Source organism: Rhinolophus hipposideros (genome assembly GCF_964194185.1).
Source record: "Rhinolophus hipposideros genome assembly, chromosome: 3".
In the NCBI taxonomy this organism is placed as follows: Eukaryota; Metazoa; Chordata; class Mammalia; order Chiroptera; family Rhinolophidae; genus Rhinolophus; species Rhinolophus hipposideros.
Window position 1 is genome coordinate 88,338,142 of NC_138049.1, and position 19,766 is coordinate 88,357,907.

The 19,766-nt window shown below is 45.0% G+C and overlaps 1 protein-coding gene across 1 annotated transcript in view; it reads left to right on the top strand.

Annotated features, from left to right (window-relative positions):
- TRAM2 (translocation associated membrane protein 2) overlaps positions 1 to 19,766 on the top strand; it is a 75,853-nt gene that overhangs the window by 19,661 nt on the left and 36,426 nt on the right. Inside the window, exon 2 of the mRNA XM_081033299.1 lies at positions 19,629 to 19,692. Within this exon, the coding sequence (XP_080889425.1) occupies positions 19,629 to 19,692 (64 nt within the window). The remainder of the gene's footprint in view (positions 1 to 19,628; positions 19,693 to 19,766) is intronic.

The window sequence follows — 19,766 nt, forward strand, 5'->3', positions numbered from 1 at the left end:
GAGGTTAAATTAAGTGGAAATCAGCCGCTTGAACTATTTTACACTGAGGCATGATCTCACTGTCATTGCATTTTTAAAAAAATACTGGGGATTTTGCACTTTACGAGTTGTTTTTGTTGAAGGACTTTCTTTGCTGTGTTAATGCCACTTTTATAAACAGATTTCTTCAAACTCTTCCACTGAGCACAACTGATTTAATTTTCACTCTGTTCTTATGCCTGGACACTATGGTTTTTCACGATTGTAATGAAAATGCAGAGACCAAATTCTGCTTTTGCCACACTCAATATTATCTCCAAATATTTTGAGATGTTAGCATTTTAAAAAGATGAGGTTGTTCCTAAATGCTTACCATTAAAGGGATTTGTTAGATCAATTTAAAATGGTGACATAATTCCATATGCAGTGTCATAGAATGATGTCCAAATCATATGGTTGTGATTTTTTTAAAAAAGCAGATTACAGAATGACATGTTGTATGGGCCTTTTATGGATTTGCTTTTATTTTTATAGAAAGGTATCTCTAAAGATAATCATCAAAGTATAACCTGTGGTTTCCTTTGTTGTGGTAGAATTTCAAATGATTTTTACTTTTTCTCTATGCTTATTTCTTGTGTGTGTGTGTGTGTGTGTGCGTGTGTGTGTGTGTGTGTGTGTGTGTGTATTCAACAAAATGTATTATATTTTGATGGTCAGGAAAAGCACTTTAAAGCTGTTTTCATTTTGGAAATGGAGAGATGGCAGGTTTGGATTAGTGACAGAGCCTGTTGCTTGGAGAGCAGGAAAGGTGAAGGGGGAAGAGGGAGGGCGGGAAGCTGGAGTGTGGAGTGGAAGTGGGGGTGTGCGGGATACATGTGAGAGAGCACTGGAGCAGGAGGGAGGGCTGGTGCAGCAGAGCAGCTAGGAGATGCTATGAAGATAAGCCTGTGCCCTGAATCTTAGAGATGTCATTCTTACCTGCTACAAATAAAAGCTTTGCTTTTCAGAAGCCTTTTGAAGAGTGGCTCAGAGGGTGAAATGGGTGTATTTTAAACCATCCAGAGAAGACTGCACAAAAAACATCAAGAAAAACACAGGTCAGGATTGACTAGAAGTGGAAATGAAACTTCTCAGTTCCAGATATTAACTGAACAAGTCACATGAATGAAATGGCCTGTGGTAAAAATTTAAGCTTTTAAATACAACAATTGAAACTTTAAAGTTTAAACCCTAACGCGGCAGCCCATTGTTGCCCAATTATGGGGCTGTGGAAATGGACCACCCAATATGATTTTGGGTGAGACGTATTCATTCTGGTTTCCAAAGGGCCTCTCTGCCCTTCCAGGGGTGCAGTCAGTAGGTGGTGGGGGCCGGGTGGGGTGGCAACATTTGGGGGCTTTTGTGAAGTTATAGGACTTGACTGCCTTGAAGAGTTTTGGACCGACAGGCTCTTCCTTAGTGTTGATAAGACTTGAGCTGATGGCTCTGCTTCCTTGCCCAAGGTATGCATTTACCTGCTGTCTGGTAGAAGGTGAAGTGGATTTATGTAGGTGGAGGGGTGGGGGATGGGACAGTGCTTAGCCCCTGGGCTTCCAGTGGCTTCCCATCTGGAAGTTACACAGAAAGCCAAAATAAAAAAATAAGAAGAAAAAGGACTGATTGTCACTTATTGCATACTGTGCATACTGTGATGTGCCAAGGTCATGTGCTACACTTGACCTTCTAATCCCACAAATCCCCTCAACAGTTTTCTCTAATAGATACTGTTATCTCTCTCTACACCGAGCGAGCAAGCTGAACAACTCTACCTCAGAATTAGGGTAGAATTGGGATTTTAGCACAGGTCTTCCTGAATTTAAAATCTAGGCTCTGAACCATTGTGCCCTCTTGCCTCTCAAGGAGGTAGATAGGTGGCTGGTGCTTCAGGTGTGAGGGAAGGAAGCCGCACGGGCAGGATGGGGGATGAGGCTTCCCGAAGAGGTGAAGGAAAGTCAAGGCAGACACACAAATGGAAGGAGGGCTGGCTTTCAAAGCCAGAAAAGGCATTTAGAGAATCTAAGAGAGTAGCTAATAGATGAAATGCTATAAGAAGTTCCTGGGCCAGATACACTTGGAAAAAACTAGGCCACACAAATGTCTTTACTTCAAGACTTGTCAGAGCCTTTAGTACAGTAGTAATGAATATTATGTATCTGTACAAACAAATCTGTAGACCATAGAGAGTATTTCATGGAATAATATTCTAGACTATGCTTTAGGACACGCAGGGCTGTTGTGCTGAATTTGTTTGGGAATCGTGATAATCACGGGTGGAGAGGGAAAGAGGTTCAGTAAAGTAAGATTAAAGCGAGATTATCCTATAAGCAGTGGGGGGTCATGACAGGGGTGTGTACCGTTTATATTACCAATAGCCTGGCTGCCCTGTCTAGGATGGTGAGAGGGGAGGAAGGTGGGTTGAGTCCTGAGGCAGAGAATCCAGTTAGAAGCCTCTTCTCAGGCTGCTGAGAGATGACAGTGTGAAGCTATTAGTAGCACTGTGAGTGGAAATAATGGATTTAATAACATAATAAATGAAAAAGCCAACTGGTGGCAGTAAGGGAAGGTGGGGGGCTGTGGGAGTCCTTGCCTGCAGCCTGGGGCACGGGCAAATCTAGGAATGTCTTCTGGGCACCAGCTTTTGGAATAAAGATGCAGAGTTTGATTTTTGGCGTGCCGAGTGGGAGTTGATGAAGGGGGTCTGTAGGTAAAGATGCAGGACTGTCCCCCAGGAGAAACATCTGAGTAGGAAAAGTAGATTTGAATGTCACTGGAATAAAGGTGGCCACTGTGGCAGGGATTTCAAAGGAGGGAGAAGGGCCAGGCTTGAACCCTGCAGCTGTAGGTGAATCCCTGTCCTCGAAGCGTGTGGCAGACTCCATGGAAGCAAAGGGACTTTGGAGAACACCCTCTGAAAGATAAGAGCCCCAAAGCCTAGGGAAGGCGCTGGCAGTAGCCTGAGCCTCGACATCTGGTTTGTGGTTGAGCCGCCTCAGAACAGGTCTCCTGCCTCCACCCAGTGCTTGTTTCTTTTGCTCTCAGCGATGCCTGCTTCCTCTTCTTAGTAACGTATATAGCATCTGGGGTTAACATATTTGCAGGTGCTTCAGTAGGGCTGCAGGTGGCCTTCCTTGCAGGTGTGGACAGCAGTGCCCACCAGGACTTTTGACTTCAGTCTGCTCCTGTCCTCAGCTCCCGCGCCGTCTGTGGGGCCATAGAAGGGACTGATGGCCTGGTGGTCCTGTCCGGTGTGCTGTCTCCTCTGATTCCTGGCCCCCTGGGCTTTGCATCGGGAATCTGCCGGCTCTGTGAGGCTGGAGGCCAGGATGGCTGCCTGGGACTGCTGGCTATCTGTGCTCTCCCCCTGCTTGGCCTTGGTTTGGGGCTGAATGTGGCCCAGGGCCTGCTTGTCAGCACGTGGCTTGGGTTTCCGTGTTAACGTTCCCAAATTGGGATTGCAGAGGATTGAGTGTCCGAGCTGTCTGATGACGCTGAGCCTTCTCAAGCAGCCAGCTGCGAAACTTTCAAAGGGCTGTGTGTAATTGGTTTGGGAGATGTGGGGGGAGGGTGCAGGGGGACTGAGATGGGGACAAAGAAGTCAGTTTTTAAAAGGAAAAAAATAAATGAACATAACAGCCTTGGGCCATTTGGGTGGGGCATGGTGCTCGGGCACAGTGAAACCCCTTTTCCTCTTCGCTTCATATTTTTCCACTTCCAGAGGCCCCTTTGGCCAGCACCTTACTGACCCCTGCAGACCCCCTCTGTGTAAATACAGCCTCTGTCTCCCACCCCCCTCACTCATTATGCATTCCTTTAATCTGACCCATCTCCAGGTCGCCAGCTGGCAGAGACTCAGCAGATTCCAAACCCCAGCTGGTGCCGGAGTGTTTACACGGGCGGGGAAGCTTGGCAGACAACTTGCCCCCAGGCTACTCAGCTGTAGGAAAAGGTAGAAAGACATCCCAAAGATAAGTGGCCCATTTGTTTGCAGACTTTCCCTCCTCCCTCATTCACCCTCCCCCTCACGCCCACCCTTGCTCTAATTCCTGCTCTATCCTGAAAAAAATAAAAGGGAAAACAATCTCTTTGTGTCCCCGGAGATTCTGGGCTAGGAACTCCCTGGGTCATCCCTTCCACCCAAGGAGCCCTTTATGTAGCGCTTCGAGCCTACAGGCAAAGAGCATTTCACTTCCTGACTGGAGCAGGTCGGATATTATGTAAAAGACACTATTTGTCAGTATAAAGTTAGTCCCCATTCGTAGTGGGTGTGATTTTCCAAAATGAAGATCAAATGTTCATGAAGCCAGGCCTGGGATTCATTACTGCAGCCGCCGGTCAGTGGTGTCCTCTGCTGTCTGCGTCCCCCTCCTCCGACCTCAGGGTGACTCTCAGACAGGTGGTCACTGATCCACACTGGGGGGGGTTTGTCTTGATCCGAGTTTGTGAGCAGCCAGTCCCAGGATGTCCTGCACAAAGAAAGTCTTTTGTGATCCTAGTTGTCAGAACTGTTAGTCGTTTGGAACTTAGCTGGCCCTGAGAGAGTGGCTGTTGGTTCACCTCCCACTGGTTTCCCAAGGAATATTACCAGCACGTACGTATGGGGGACAATTTTGCTGATGTGAAGTGTGGCCTGTTGCCAGTGGTTGTATTGACCAGGTTAATTATTAGCAAATGGTGTTAGAATTAAGCCTTTTATTGGAGGAGTACAAGCACATCAGTCAGGGTCCCACAGGAAACAGATGGGGTCATTAAAAACGGTTATTGAAGCACTATGAACAAGGGTGGGGACAGGATCAGGGGAAACACAAGGGGTGGTAAAACACCGCAGGGCTTGCAAAAGTGAGGACAGAGCCCTACACCTGATGGGAACTGGGATGGAGTGGATACAGAACTTCCATCAGATGTAAGGAAGAGAGTGGGTGAGGGTGAGGAGATGCCGGCGAGCTGAGGCCAAAGAAGAGGGGCTGCACCTTTGGTAGGGATCAGGGCACTGCCACATCTGCCCAGCAGGGAGGGTGCCAGGTAATAAACACTCTTCTCTGTGGTCTAATCTCCGGCAGATTCATCTGAAGCCAGAGGTCCAGGAAGCCCATTCATTGATGCACTCCATGAAGGTCATCCACTCTCCGCTGTGGGACACAGAGCAGGGTGGGGAAGGGACCCGGTGGGGCAAGTGGAGAATTATCCAGCCCGGTAGCACTTTACAGATTCTGTTTTATATCCCCTTTGAATCCTGCCTCATTTACGCCCATAGGCAATCGGAAAGGGTGGCACAGTGAAACTGATACTCCTGAAATATTGCAAACTCGGACACAGACTTTTTAGACAGATGTTTCCTGATTGCAGTGAGCCAAATAGTGTAACACATCTCCTCGCTCTGATCTCTGGTGAAACCAGGATCACCCTTCCTTCTTAAAGTGGCAGCACATTAAATGCCTCCATTTCCATCTTTTGGGGCTAGTTTAGATAATACTCAAGTGCCACTTAAACCCATTTCCTTCTCTTACCCTAGTGCTTTGCATACTCAGCCCTCAGGGACCAAGAGGAGTTTCCAGTGTAGTATAAGTGGGATTCTAATCATTGGGTCCAGTTACTGCTGGTCTTTGAATATCTACATCCGACAGGAGATTACTTTCTTGACAGTTTCATATGGAGGAGCCTAGACTTGTCCATTAGATAACTGATAAAATTTAATTGGTAACTTATGAAATACGGGACACCTTTTAGAGTTTCATGGCTAGAACTAAAGACTTAGAATTTTTATGTTATAATGTCGCTTCCTGTATTTGAGGGAAGCAATTGTTTTTTATCTGGGCTTGAATCATTTTGAGAAGCGAGGTTTGAAATGCGCATTGAAATGCCAGAGAACATCTCCATTGATGAACTCAGTAGAGAAAGACAGTTGACTTTGGGGCCCAATGGCCCCAGTAAATGGATGGATTGAATTGAAAGGGTCTGAAGGCTGGATTTCTTTTCCTCTCCCCATTTTAGAATAGCTTGTTGACAAAAAAGTGGAGACAGCTGAGACCCAAAGTTGGCCCACATAGTGGATGGCCCCCCGAAAGCTGCCATGACTACATTAAGCTAGATGGTTCCATCCGGAGGCCTCTTGTACTTTCTGAGCACCATAATGGTTCTGTTCTAACCCTCACCTCCTCCCAGAAGTCTTCCCGGAGGAGAGCCATGAGTCTCCCAACGCAGAACACTTAACAAGGACGCTGGTGCGGGAGGGGTGGTGTGCAGCGATGAATAAAACCGTGGTCTCTGCCTCGAGAAAGGAAAGTGAGTCTCCACTTGTTCTTTACCTAATTGTGTCCTGATTCATTACACCTTTTCTTGTCTTACAACTAACTCTTCATGTGTCAAAGCCTCACTTTGATCCTGATTAGTTTTTTGGCATGTTGCTCAGGTAACAGGGTGGTGAAGAATCCAGACCTCACAGTCCAATGGATTTTGAGTTCTTCCCACTTCGGGGGCTTATTTGCTGTGTGCCTTTAGGCAAATGTCTTAAACTTTCTGAGTCTCCCTTGTTCAGCGCTATAGGGCGTCTGGGAGGATCAAACGAGATGATTTCTGTCGGTGTGTAGAGTGGTTCCTGGCACGTGGTAGGAGCTCAGTAAATAGTAGTAGCAGTAGCAGTAGTAGTTGCTTTTCGAGTTGGAGGTTAAAAGAGGTCACCCTGTTTGGTGTTTAGCACAGTGCCCAGCATTTAATAAGATCGCACATTCGTTGGTGTTGTTCCTTACAGGGTTATTGGGGGTTACATGAGGTAATCATATAAAGTGCATCAACCTTGCCTGGCGTGTAGTCAATTTCCAATAAAGGGTGGTCAGTTTGATCATTTCTGAAGTAAGGGAGGGGGACTAAATTGATAGCGTTGCTCCTGATTTTGGTTTCTGAGCCTTTGAGGGAAGGAAGTGGGTCTTAAAGATTTTTTTTTGCACCTCCTGTAGCATTGTGCCTTGCCCAGAGCGTGTGCTCCATAAATATTTTGTGCCTGAAGAATTGAGTTTATATATTTTTTACATTCAGTTCCCCTAGAGTCAGTGCTAAACCTGTCTGGGGTTTCAAAATGTCCTATCATCCAGCTTTGTACACACACACACCCTATAAACCCACATGGGTGCGTCTGATGCTTTCCTTGACACATCTGTGTGGAAATCCTGATGGGGCCATTGTCAGATCCAAGAGAGAGCCCTGGAATCACCCCTGTGGCTCTGGTGGCAGTCACTTCAGGCCTTAGAGCGTGGCCCATGGCCAGATGCTTATCTGCATGTTTGCAGGCCCTGACTCTGAACCCCATCGGTTCAGTCAGAGACAGTAAAGGCTGATAGACTGATAGGAAGCCGGAGGCCTCCCGATGGCCTTCTGGCTGGCACCCTAACAATTCCCTGCCTTGGAACCTGCAGAACAGCCATCCTTTTGTCCATCCATCCAGGTGGCCCTGCCTTTCCCTCTTGGGAAATGAATAGAAGTAAAGTTGTGCTGCGAGTGGCAGTGCAGCACTCGTTCAAAAGAATTCATTAAATAGGTAGCAGAAACGTTTCCTAGTCCCGTTGTGAATATGAAGGATGTTAATTTTGTTTTTGCCTTTCTCCCCACGTCCTTCATATTCCTCTTCAACTTCCTGTTTTCCTCCTCTGAGTCACATCAATTCTAGGGGGATTAATTGAGCATCGTCTCTATCTCCAGACAAGTGTCAGAACTTCAGAGGGAGCAGAGATCTTGGGGAACGAGATGGCTGTGCGGCTTGACAGAGAAGCTGCCCAGGGCCAGTGCTTCCCCTTGGGTACCCCTCTCCTGTGTTCCTGGATCTCACTTCCTGTGAGAAGTGAAGAAACACAAATACCCCTTCATGTGGTATCTTCCTGTCTGATTCTCCCCTTATTTTTCTGCGTATCCAACCCCTTTTCTCTCTTGTGGTCTTTCTCCTTACCACACAGAGGTTCAGGCTTCTCCTGACCCTCCCTGATTTCCCACCCCTTCTAGCTCCTGGCTGCCCCAACAAGCAGTACAGCCTTTCGTCTCCTCTCTGCCACTTCCAGTGCACCATGCCCACCAGTTTCTACTTGCTTCTTTCCTCCATCGTTTACTCAGCAAGGTTCCTGGGGAAACGTTGGTTCCCAAATGTAATAGACTGTTTATGTGGTCATTCATTCCACAAATATATATCGAAGCCCTGCTGTGTGCTGAGCACCATTACAGCCATCAGAAAAAAAAAATAAAAAATGACCGTTGCCCTTGTGTAGCCCCCAGAGTCTACCTGGCTGAAGCACAGACGCCTTACAAGGTCTCCTTCCCTGGCTGCTGGAGTCCCTCTGGGTTTCCTCTGACCTCTGACCGGTCCTTTTCAGTCTCTTCCTCCCCCCTCCCTCTTAGCCCCTGGATGCTGTTATTTTCTCTCTCAGCAGATGATACCACCATCTACACCACTCTGAATAACCATCAGAACACCTAGCACATTTTATTTAAGTTACATGCTTATGTGTCTCTTTCCTGAACAAGGCCAGGGCACCACTCTTGACCACTCCCTCACCTTAATTTATGGAGCCATTGAGTCATTTGAAAATTGCTATCCTGTGTCTATTACCATTACCTTCATCCGGGCCTGTTTTATCCCTTCTTTTAGTAACATCCTTCCTAACTGTGGTCCATACTGCCTGCATTACCTCCCCTTCTCCAGAGCAGAATGTGTTCCCTGCAATGGAAATCTCATTGTCTTATTCCCTGCTTAAAATCCTAAGTGGCTACCTCGGACATGTAGGATAAAGTCCAATTTTTATACCTGTCATAAAGGGCCCTTCATAGACTGGCTCTTGCCAGCCTTCCAGCCTCATCACCTTTCATACACAAACCATTCCTTTCCCCCGGGAATCATATTTCTCCTATTTCTCTGCCTTAGTGCACACAGCCCCTCCTGCCTTCTTTTGGCTTGTCTGTCCCTACAGGATACAGGTCAGGCAGAACCTCATTGGTGATGTTCTCCGTGGGGATCGACGGGGGCTCAGTCCCTATCTCAGTCGGGTACCCCCCCTTTGGTCCTCCAAACTACCTGTATGTAACCTCTAATAATGATGATTTTGTTTTGTTGAAATGATCATCTGCATACTGATTTGTCTGACTGGGCCCTGAATTTTTGTGGTACCTTTCCTGCCTGGGATGGTGTTTGGAGTGGGGGGTAGAGGGCATTCCCTCTGATGTTAGGTTTTCTTCCTGGGCTGCTTTTCCCCTGTTTGAGGTCACAATCAGCCTCCTGGGGTGCTGAGAGGCTGAGAAAAAGCACCGTGGCTTTTTACATGTTATTGAAAATATCACTTTCAATTAATAAAATGAAAGTTTGTAGTAATGTATATTGCTATTGTATGTGTGTGTACATGTGTGTGAGAGAGAGACAGAGAAAGAGATATCTTGGAATACGGCATTTCACCTTAAAACTCGATATTTGACTAGACTTTGTTTATTCGGTGTAGGGGTACGGAGGGACTGGCAGAGCATGGTTAGTGTTTACCTCAGGCTGTGCCTTTAGAGTTAGATTTGTATTTTCTGTTTATCTGTAGCACGTCTTCCTGGCAACTCTTGCCTTTTATGTTGTTATTTTCCTTCTCCACTTTGAAGACGATGTGGAAAATCCCCTTGTGAATATTATTTGCTAATGAAAAGGGATAGTTGAGTGGTGGATGTTTTTCATTATCATTTTTGACCTTGATTTAATTCCGCTGAATCAAATCATCGTCATTAAGTTCTACTTCTCAGGTGCCCTCATGCGGGGGGTCCTTGGTAGGTCTTTGCAGACTCATGCAGAATGGGCTGGATGCCAGCCCCAAAGGGGGTTATAATGCCTGGGCCCTAGGAGTGGGGTACATTGTTGTAATGCAGGGTGGTAGGAAATAAATGTGAGTCAGAATCAAGATGCGTACACAGAGCTCCTGGGCCTGACGGCAACTTCCTGCTGTGTGTGGAAGAGTAAGGCTCTTAGTGATATTAGAGTGGTACCACAGGTGGCCAGTTCACTGGGACCCATCACTTAATCTCTTTCATTAACACACCCCTCAGTGGAGTAGGGTGTGCAGAAAGGGGGACAACAGAAATCACACATCTAAAATTCCAACAGAATAGCTTATTTTTTAAAAAAAAACTCATTTGCTTCCCTTCCAGCTCTCATTTGCTCAGTTTAAATATGGGCAGAGGTGGAGACCCTGGGATAGGATCTCTCTCTTTGTGCCCCCAATGCAAACACCCAGAGGCTTGTGAAGGCTCCCTGTGTGAACAGGCCTGGTTTATGGCCCGTGGACACGGCTTCACTTTGGTCCGTTACTGTGAACTCAAAGTTCATTTTTCCAGCAAGCTCTAATCCACATGCCTGGCTCTTCAGTCAAAACGTGTAGATCTACATGCTAATGTTTTGATTAGGAAACTTTCCAGATGGTAGGGAGTAATTAAAAGTGGTTGCAGTAGATCACTGTCTGCCTACTCTTTCCTTCCCTAAGAATAAACAAGCAAATGCACCAGGACCCGCCTGGTCCAGCTACCCTGGGTCTTTGGAGCCCTTGAATAATCCTTTCATTTCCCCAGATACCAGGAAATGCCATAAGTTTCTTGGACCCTGACGCTCATTCTTGACGATTGCCTATGATTAGTGACTGGCTGTCGCAGACACATCTGTCACAATTAGAATTAGCCCCTCTCTTTGTGTTTCTTGCATTATGGAGCTAAAGCTTTTTTCAAAACAGCAGCTAAAATGACGCTGTGATGCATTGGTGCAGCGGTTCCATTTGATTGCATGAAAACTGCCATCAAGTTTTCAATGTTGCTTAATCTTAACTCTCCCCAAATCACTCCCAGCCTGAAATTCTACACCGTGAAACCCTTTCTTTTTTCTGTTTTTGGTTTTTAATTTATTTTAAAGATGGTACTGCATCTGAACAAGTGGCTTTTGGCCAAAAGTAAAACAGTTTTGTCCCAACCAATGTGTGTGTTTTATGAATATCTATAAAGCAACTAAAAATCTGAACTCTGCCATATGATGTAAGAGAAATACAATTTAAAAATATTCATATTCTTAAAAATTATTTTGTGTGAGTATTTGTTTATCTGTAGTTTTTAGCATCCACGAGGAATGGTTTAGAGTATGCAGTGCTATCCAAACAAGGGGAAGGGAAAGCTGTTGGGGAGAGGTGAAGGGGAGTGAACTATGTAGTCAGTAAGAGTATTAGATATATTGATCCAAGGTGCTTTTTAGAGGGAGATGGGGGTGTAGACTGTATTTTGCCGTGTATAATGCTCACTTTTTTTGCCCAAATTTGTGAGAGGAAAAATAAGAATGTGCATTATATATGGGTAGTAGTAAAACATTAAAATGAAAGATTTTCCCCCCTCCCGCAAGTTTGGGCCAAAAACGTGGGTGGGCATTGTATACGGGAGCACATTATACATGACAAAACATGGTATGTTAAGGCCTTCAGAGTAGAAATATATTTATTTCATGTGAATTATATATTTTACCTAAGGCACATAGTAGGTCAAGTTCAATCTATGCAAGCATAGATTGCATAAATATGCAGTCTTCTTAAAGTTATAATTAAGTTGTGGATATGTAGGAAGTGGGGAAGGGCCATCCCTAAGTGCTTGATTAACTTCCCAGATTGGGGGTAGGTAGCATGGCAAATTTAACCTTCATATGTATATTTTAAAAGCCCACGTTCGTTCAAAGATTTTTAAAATGCTTTAAAATGCTTCTTTCTAAATACCTCTTTATCCCAATATAAAGTTTAGATTTTGGGACCAATGACTATAATAAAGCAAGTAATATAATTCTATTGTAGCTATTCTGATGACGGGTTTTTCTCATAAATACACATTGTCACTTATTAATCTAATATAAAACTGTGATCATGATGTTGATAGTGAGTCTATTCAGCGTTGTGAGCAGGGGCTTGTAGAGAATCTGTTGTATGTGTGTTTAGTTTTGCTTAATTCTTACATCAAGGCAGTTTTCCAAGTGAGAAAACCAGAATCTCTGGGCACACAGAAAGGTACTGTCAGAACTCAGCCCCCCAGTTTCAGGCACTCGGTCCTCCCAGCAGCCTCTGGTCATCCAAAAATGGAGAATTTCAGAAAGCAAGAGTAAAAAAGCATCTTTGTTTCAGCTGGATCTGCCTTCTGTTGAGTAAACGGAGGGGCTGCAAACCGCGTACATTGAGTCCCAGCCATAAGCACGCGTGTGCAGGTGATGAGCTGGACACATGGGCTTCCCATGAAGCAAGAACCTTGGGGAGCAAACAGTCCAGGAAAGAATGGCTAAAAGACTCCTTTATTAAGGAAAAAAAAAAACACCAAAAAAAAAAAAACCTCTTCCCCACCAATTGGGCGTAACTTTCAAATGTTTTCCTGTCTGACTGAAATTTTCCTATCCACTACCTCAGCAGAAAGAAGCAAAATCAATTTGGGGAAAGCCAGAGTCGAGACTGTTTGGCTTCCTGAGAACAGGCTGAGCTGCGAGAGCTTTCACTTGGCTTTACCTGTGCTTCTAAGGAAGCAGTCATGTGCTGTAAAACATTCAAATGTTTTAATGTCAGTCATGGGGGTTCTGCTTCGGCCACATGCTACTCTGTGTTTTGGCCCTTAGGTGGAAGTGCCAGTGTTCATAGGACAGAAAGTGTTTCAAACAGAACTACTTCTCTGAAAACAAGTTCTCGAACCCTATCCTGTCCTCGGTGGCGTGTCTACCAAAACAGCCCCTTTTTAAGTGCCAACGCGTGGCTGTGCCTGCTAAGAAATAAACAGAATATACCAAACCAAAGGATTGAATACTATCTAAAAGGGATGTGATGAGACTGCTTTCATCACAGTTCTTCTCTTTCATCTTTGGTGCCTAGGTATCAACTTACAGTGAAAATAGAACAGATTGGGGCATTTGGAACTCTAGGTGTGCCCCGTGGCTGGCAGGCTGGTGAACTCGAGAGTTTAACTTACTTTCTCACTCTGTCAGACTAGATGATACCCAGACCTGGCCTTCACAAGATGGAGAAGCAGTAATATATTTTCAACGTTTGGGGAGACCTCTCAGCAAGTTATCCGTGTAAGGCCGTTTTTGGTGTTGACAAATAAGTGGAATCAGGAAATGAGAGCCTTTTGGAGCTGAGGCTGGAGAGGACCTTTGAGGCCCTCCATTCTAACCACCTTAGCTGGTCTTGTCTTTCCCACATATCTGTAAAATGGAGATATTATTAGTGTCTGCCTTGTATGGTCATTTTGAGGACCACATGAGATAATTTATATAAAGCGCTCACAATCATTTCCGGCACTAAGTAAGCACTTAATAACTTTAACTGCAGTTGTTGTGTTAATAGATGAGAAACCTGGGGTCCAGAGAGGTAAAATACCTTGCCTGAGGTTACTCAGTTGCCCTTCAGCTGAACTAGGACTTGAGTCTTCCCAGTTCACTACACTTTGCCGGAAGCAGCTATTTCACCAGCATCCTTGGTCTGGTTGCAACCAAAGGCTCAAATTCACATAGAACACAGCATGTGGAACAGTTTGGGTTTTGTTTTGGCTACACAAGAACACTCAATGTCATTGCCTTTGTGCTTGATGCCCTGTTTTAGTTAAAAGTTCAGTGAAGCTGTGTGTGTGTGTGTGTGTGCGTGTGTGTGTGTGTGTGAGAGAGAGAGAGAGAGAGAGAGAGAGAGAGAGAGCGCGAGAGAGACCCTCCTACATAATTTAGTGTCCTCCCTTTGCAATCATGTATTAGCACTTTGTCACTTTTAACCTTTCACCCACTGAGCGTGGCATTTAGAATGCTATTAAACTAATAACGTTTCCTATAAACGCCTTATAGGGATGGGAGATAATTGGAATGACATTTTTAATGGGCTCCTGTTTCTTAGACCTTGGTGCTACGTGAACCCCAAGCAGCGCTTGCAGGGAGGAACTTGATCATTGTTTTATCCCTGGTTTGAGGTTTGGAGAGGGTTGTAGAATGAACTTTTGGGGTGCCAAAGGGGCCTTTTACAGCACAGAGAATAGTATTTATGCTAGAGAAGTAGAATTGCTTTTTTGGATAGTTTTTTGTTGTTGTTTTTTTTAATTCATGGATGTAGTGAATCCAGGAGCCGATCACTCCTTCCCCCATCAGATGGCTTTGAGAAAACTTAGAGCCAAATTTCTGGCCACCTTTAGCCAATGAGTAGTACGTCCCAGAATGCATTTATATGGATTAGTCTCATTCCTTAATCCTTTTCTTTGTCTTCAATATATATTTTGGATCCTCTCCTGCCTCTATTTATATTGCTGTTTTATTTAATGTACCATATTGTGTGTATCCTACATTTGTTTTTGGAACAAACTTTTAAAAAATCAAATTGAGTGTTGCCTTTTCTGCTTGTAAAGTTCTGAGGTCTTGGGAGGCCACTTTACCTCTCTGTGCCCTGGGTTTCACTCCTTTGTCTGTAAACAGGGAGACTGAGATCATCTTGCTCTGAGACACGGTAACGGTAAAGTGGGAGCAAGCATGGCTGCCTACAAAGAAACACGCATGGTTTGGAATGGTTTCTGCTGCTACTACCAGAGGAGTAGGGATGGAAAAATACTGGAAGCTAGTATTTTTGCCTTAACCAGAGTCCTAGATCCTATTCATGTTCAGAAAGCTTTTGTTAACTATTCATCTGTAGTTACTAAATATTAGAGCTGCTTGCAGTATTAGTTCATCAAATAGGTATTAGTGAGATACCTACTACGTGCTCAGCACTGGGATGGAGCCCAGGGGGGGAGAGAGAGAGGCGACAGGAGAAGAGTATAATGTGGACAGATGACAGACAGGCTGAGAGTCAGGTAACTGAGCACAATACTGGTTCTCCTGCTTAATTGGTATATTCATTTCACTGGGGCTCACTGAGTGCTGGCTGTGTTCTAGGCACTATTTCAGGCTATGGTTTGAAGATAATCAAGGCGAGGAAGATCCCCACTTTCCAAGAAATTACATTCCAGTGAAGGGAGATTTTAAAAACAAGTGAAGATAAACTCCCTAAAGCTGTGTACTTACAATGGGTGAATTTTATGGTGTGTAAATTATACCTCAATAAAGGTGCTAAAAGGGAAAAAATCCTGACCCTGGCCGAGCTGGCATTCAGGTTTGCCCCAATGTACTTGATCTCATTCTTCTCAGATTGTGTATCTGCCAGTGCTCCTAGTCACTAAGATTTATTTATTAACCTTAAAATCAGTACTCCTAGCGGTTTGGGGGTCACTTGTGGACTTGAACAGAGCCATGAAACATATGAGTCACCCGACGAGCACATTCCCAGCTGAGGTCTAACAAGGTGGAGCTTTGCCACCTGTTTGTTTCAGCTCTCCCGTAAGCAAGTGTCCTTTTTTGTGCCCCATGTTTTGCATTTTTTGTGCTTTTTCTTGGGGACTTTGCTGTTTAAAATGGCCCTCACACATCATGCTGAAGTGCTGTCTCATGTTCCAAGCACAAGAAGGCTGTGATGTACATTACATTACAGGGAACGTGTGTTCGATAAGCTTCCTTCAGGCATGAGCTGTAGCTCTGTTGTCTGTGCATTTAGTGTTCCCACTTTAACGAGATATTTTAAATAATACGGCCATCTTTCAACAAAAGCACACACCAAACAAGGGTATAGATTGATCAGGTAATGAAAATGTTGCGACCAGAGACTCGTAGGAACCGAACTCTGTATTTCCCCTAGGATCAGTGGTTCAACTGTATTTGCTAATTCAGCGTTCGCAGTGACGTCATAGAGCATAACTACTGTGAATACCAAGAATTGATTGTATATGCAGGACAAGGACAAGACTATATGTACAGTCCATATACCAAATGTCTATCTTCCTTTAATAAAAAGTGGGATGATTCTTTCAGTAATTAGAGTAGTAGACTCTGCATTTATAGATACTCGCAGAGAGCACATTTTATTTGGCTGAGCTTTTTAATGTGAAATATCAGGGGTAACCCTATGGGAACTATGAATGAAAATCAGTAGCATGTAGGAGGAAAATTTTATTATCTAACCACTTATTTATGTGTTGGCATTAGTAAACAAATGGTGGACCTACAGATTTCCCATGTAACCATTATGAATACTTTCCTATACATTGAGTAGATTTGTACGTGGGGTCTATATGGTACTGCAAAAACCGTTTGATCAACAGAGCTAAAAAAGTGATTTAAATATTATTTAATAAGTTGTAGCTCTTTAAAAATGCTTTCACTTTTTAATCCCTTGGGTCAAATTTTATAAACACCGTCAAAGTTTTAATGTCAAAATAAAATGAAATAAATTCCGAATGGATAGATTCATAGGAAAAGCTCTCAGAGAATTGGCCCCAAACATGTGAAGGGAGATGGAGACATGAATATGGGCTGGGGAAAGGAGGGAAAGCAAAGAACACAGAGTGAATATTAGGTGTTTTTTTTTTCATATTTCTGAATTGTTTAAATTTTTTAAAGAATGGTATTTCTTTTAACGTTAAAAATTAAAACATTGCTCCAATTAAATAAATTCTCAGAAGGACACAGAAAAGGTTCTGAGACAGAGACTGGATAGAGGGTTGGTTTGAGAGGATGATGAGGGACACTTTCTGCAGGCGTGGCTGTCAGGCTTGGCTGCACGCTGGAATGCCCTGGGGAGCCTGCCAACATGGTCATGCCCCAAAGAGTCAGGCTTAATTGGCTGGGGGTGTCCCAGGCGTAGAGATCTTAAAAGCTCCCCCAGGGATTCGAATGTGCAGTCAGGGTTGAACACCAGCCCTCCATGCATGGAATTATAATGCATCTTAGAAATGGACTCCAGTCAAGTTAAGGAAGCTCTCTGGGGGTTCACGTGGTTGACTGGGGATAAGGGGCGCTCCAGGGGCAGGGGTGTGGGAACCACAGCAGAACAATCTGCGTAGGTACACCGCACTGACCAGCACTTCCTTCATTCCCACCCAAGATTCAGAGCCCAGGAGAGGGTGTCTGATTGGCTGGTCTTCTGTCCTGGGGAGAGGGTATGGTCCCTTCATCTCTCTACGAGGAATGTAGGCACCACATGACATCCCCCCTCCCCACACTCTGTTCTAACACAGCTGGGGAGAGTTGTTTCCTCAGGACGCCCTGGTGCCATTAGGAAGGGGGAATGGATGCTGGTCAGTCAAAACCCCATGAGGTCCATGAGGTCCACTCCACTCAACTCCATGAACTTTAAAGCCGAGCGTATTTCCTGAATGAAACCGAATGAAAGATTTGTGCCTAGGGTATGGTACTGTGGTAGGTAAATATCTTCTTCTTGCCTGCCCACCTGCCTTTCGCTTGTCTCCTTTCTTTCTCTCATTTTGTCCAGCTTCCTGTGATCTTCCCTCGCAGGGGTTTCAGTCTGAGAAGACAAGATTTGCCCTCAAAGGAGTCGTGGCAGACAGTAGAGACGGGTGGTCGGGTCCAGGATGACCAGTGTGAGCAAGAATTCAGGCAGGGAGAGACCACCAAGGCTGGAGCAGTGGTGCTGGTGGAGTTCAGGTGGTTTAGCAGCTGGATAGGTCTTAAGGAGAAGGCTGTGGGTGACAGATAGGTGACAGAGGTCAGCTCGAGTGACAGCACTGGGGAACAAATACAGTTGAGTGAATGAAGCAAGCCAGCACAGACTCAGCTTTTGATTTTTCCTCCTATTCAGTGAGCAGTTACTAAACATGTACTATGTGCTTGGGAGTTAGTTTCTTGAGAAGGATATGAGGTCAGACGAGACAGCACACTCTCTGCCTTCGAGGAGAACTCGAGGAGAACTCTCCTTTGAGGAGAACACCTGAGGAGAACTATAAAGGAGTATATGAAAATGATGGCACAGTGGGGTATGGTACAGAGCACTTCCGATGGAAGAAGACATCACACCCTGTGAACCAGTGAGGGAGGCTTTGCAGAGGGGTTACAGTTGAGCTGGGCTATGAAGGATGAGTGAGATTCTGATCTATAGGGTTTTTTTTTTGGGGGGGGGGGTGTTAGGAGGGTATGAAAATGGGATACAAAGTAAGAGGGGCTAAAACCCCCACAAGGAAGTACCGAGTAGTACGTTTTAGGTGAAACAGAGTATATCTGTTTCTAAACAAATAGAGGCGATTGGACTGGAAGGGAGGTCAGGAATGCCCTGAAAAAGGTCTTAGGGACAACAGTAATCAGATTTTGGGGTGGGGGTAAGGAAGACCTGTATATTCGGGTAGAACTTTGTGTTTTCCAGAGAGCGTTCTGATACCTAGTCCCATTTGACTTTTTCCCTGCAAGCGTGACAGAACACGTCTGAGACAATAGCACACACACAGAAGAAGGCTCCTGCCTTGCTGTGTACAAAGAGCAGACGACACCCCCCGAGAGAGAAACGGGTCTGGTTGACTGGAGAGTTTTGCTCTTTAGTGGATAGAGAAGGCCGAGGACAGTAACCTCTCCCCGTACTGTACGTCAGGAGTCCTAGTGACGCGGAGGGGCTGTAAATGCATCATTCCTGGTTTTCATGCTGCTTTTGTCACACCCAGTGTTTCTGTCACACCCATGCTGCATTGTTCAAGCCTTTTTGTTTAGAGGAGCAGCAGTAAATCTTTATGATGAGGTGTCACCAGAGGCCTCCTGGAAAAGGCCTGGGCCATGCCTCTTCCTCCCCTGGCCTCTCTCGTGCTCCAGAGTAGTATGGGTGGCGTTCCTCTGCCCCAGCTGCGTATCAAAAACATCTGGGGAGCTTTAGACAATGTCACCCAGACCAGCAGGGGTACTCCAGATATCCCTGATCTTACAGACAGGAAAAGTGAGGCTCGAGGTGTAAGATTGCTTGTGGTTACGCAGCCAGCAAATGGCAGAGGCAGTTCGGACCCAGGCAGCTGATTCTTGAGTCCAACCTACAAATCCCCACATTTTGTAATCTCTCCCCTGCAGGCTAAATTGCCAGAGTACTGATTTGGCCATTAATAACCAGGTGACAACCACAGCTTTTTCATAGTACAGCTAAGGTTTTAGAGGCAGCTTTCGAAATAAACCAGCAGTGCAGGGTGTTAATGGTTTGCCCCATGCCCCACAGTAGAGTAGATGTGAAATTAGCAGCTGGAATCCTCTGTTTCTGAAGCTCAGATTTAGACTTTTGGGGCTGCTGTCCACTGTGCAGTTAACCAATATGTTTGTGGAAACCTCAGCGCGGTCCTAGGCTTCCAGATGGCTGTGACCTCATCATGTTCTATTAGTTTTGGTTTTCCATAATGCAGGATACCAAAATTAACTTAATAAATACTTGAATGAATGAATGAACGGATGGCAGACAGATTTGTATCCTTAGCTTGTGAGCTCTCAGCCGGCCAAGCACAGCTTGTTTCATTCTATCTGCAGTGAGTAGAACTCCAGGTACCATCCAGGTCCCAGGATTGTTTTGTTTGTTTTTAGTGCAGGTATTGGGAGGGACGTCATTAAAGAAAAATTGAAGGGAAAAAAAATGGTGTTAACTGTGCATTAGGTAATTCTCCATTGGATAGGCCTGTTGGTCTGAGTTGTAAAAGGGGTGGGTCCTGGGGGGCTGGTAGCAGGCTCCATTTGATTCTTTTGATGTGACCAAGAAGCTAAATTGGAACCTTTTCCCTTTATTTTACAGGTCACTGCCAAGACTGCCTTCCTATTTATTTTACCTCAGTATAACGTTAGCATGCCTTCAGCAGGTAAGCAAAACACTAGTCTCTTTCTCTGGCCCTGTTAACTCTGAAGGAGTTGGAAAACTTCCTTTTCCTGTGTA